We start from the raw sequence: 867 nt of genomic DNA, 5'->3' as shown, positions 1-867 counted from the left end.
CTCTGGTTGGTGGTCAGGAGACCAATCAGTGGAGCAAAAAGCTATAATCAAGCCTGTCTACAGTCTACAAGGTCCATCTTCTGGAAGCTGAACCACTCATCACATGTGATGAGTGGTTCAGAGAGTGGCAACATAATGAATAAAGCTCAGTGCTTAATTTAGTGACTCAGATGTCTACACAGTGTAAATGCTCCTATTACAATACCTTTGCCTTTACAGAAAACAACGAGCTGCTTCAACTGTTTCACACTCATACTACTTGTTTGCACAGATTTCTGTAAAGACTAGACAATACCTTTATCTGGGGTCTGGCCATGCTGTAGAGCAGCAGGGCTCCAGACACTGCTACACCCCCTATGATGCCGTACTGCACCTGCCAGAAACTCATCAGGAACGTCACAGCAAAGGGAAGCAGGTCGAGCTCTGTGGAAGACACGTCAATATCAGACTTCAAGTAAACAAACAATTTTGTGTCCAATACAGTTAATAAATACCAAGCAAACACTTACTACGTATCCTCCACATCTTTGCAACAACACTGTAATCCACCATGGGAGCTACTGCACAGATGATAACAGCAGCTAGAGAAGCTTTGGGGATGTAGTAGAAGGCCGGCATGAGGAACGCCAGGGAAAGCAAAACTATCACGCCTGGAAAAGCACACAAAGAAAAGGTGGTAAAACACAAATATTTTAAAAGAAAAAGATTTTTATGAAGACACAAAAGCTATTAACTGTCACTATTTGGCTATGCAATGTTGAACTGAACAAGAAAAACTAAAATTGGTCACAATAATATTGTTTAAACCTAAACCCCATAATTTTTGAGTTATAAGTATAAGGATGGGTTGACAGTACAAACGCCATT

General features: G+C 41.1%; 1 protein-coding gene across 1 annotated transcript; it reads right to left on the bottom strand.

Moving 5' to 3' along the window:
• Positions 1–201: 201 nt before the first annotated feature.
• Positions 202–644, bottom strand: LOC125003646 (sodium-independent sulfate anion transporter-like). The gene is made up of 2 exons (XM_047577659.1): positions 510–644; positions 202–423 (listed from the first exon to the last, which is right to left on the bottom strand). The coding sequence occupies exons 1-2, from the start codon at positions 616–618 to the stop codon at positions 251–253; spliced, it is 282 nt and encodes a 93-aa protein (XP_047433615.1). The 5' UTR covers positions 619–644; the 3' UTR covers positions 202–250.
• Between the last annotated feature and the right edge of the window lie 223 nt (positions 645–867).

Source organism: Mugil cephalus, chromosome 2 (assembly GCF_022458985.1).
Source record: "Mugil cephalus isolate CIBA_MC_2020 chromosome 2, CIBA_Mcephalus_1.1, whole genome shotgun sequence".
Lineage (NCBI taxonomy): Eukaryota > Metazoa > Chordata > Actinopteri > Mugiliformes > Mugilidae > Mugil > Mugil cephalus.
The sequence above is the reverse complement of the archived record's forward strand: the minus strand, read 5'-3'. Positions and strand labels throughout refer to the sequence as shown.

Bases quoted from the DNA above. Each gene is read 5' to 3' on its own strand.
- LOC125003646 (XM_047577659.1), bottom strand. From the start codon at position 618: ATGCCGGCCTTCTACTACATCCCCAAAGCTTCTCTAGCTGCTGTTATC. The intron at 424-509 runs GTAAGTGTTTGC...TGTCTTCCACAG, and splicing joins AAAGATGTGGAGGATACGTA to AGCTCGACCTGCTTCCCTTT.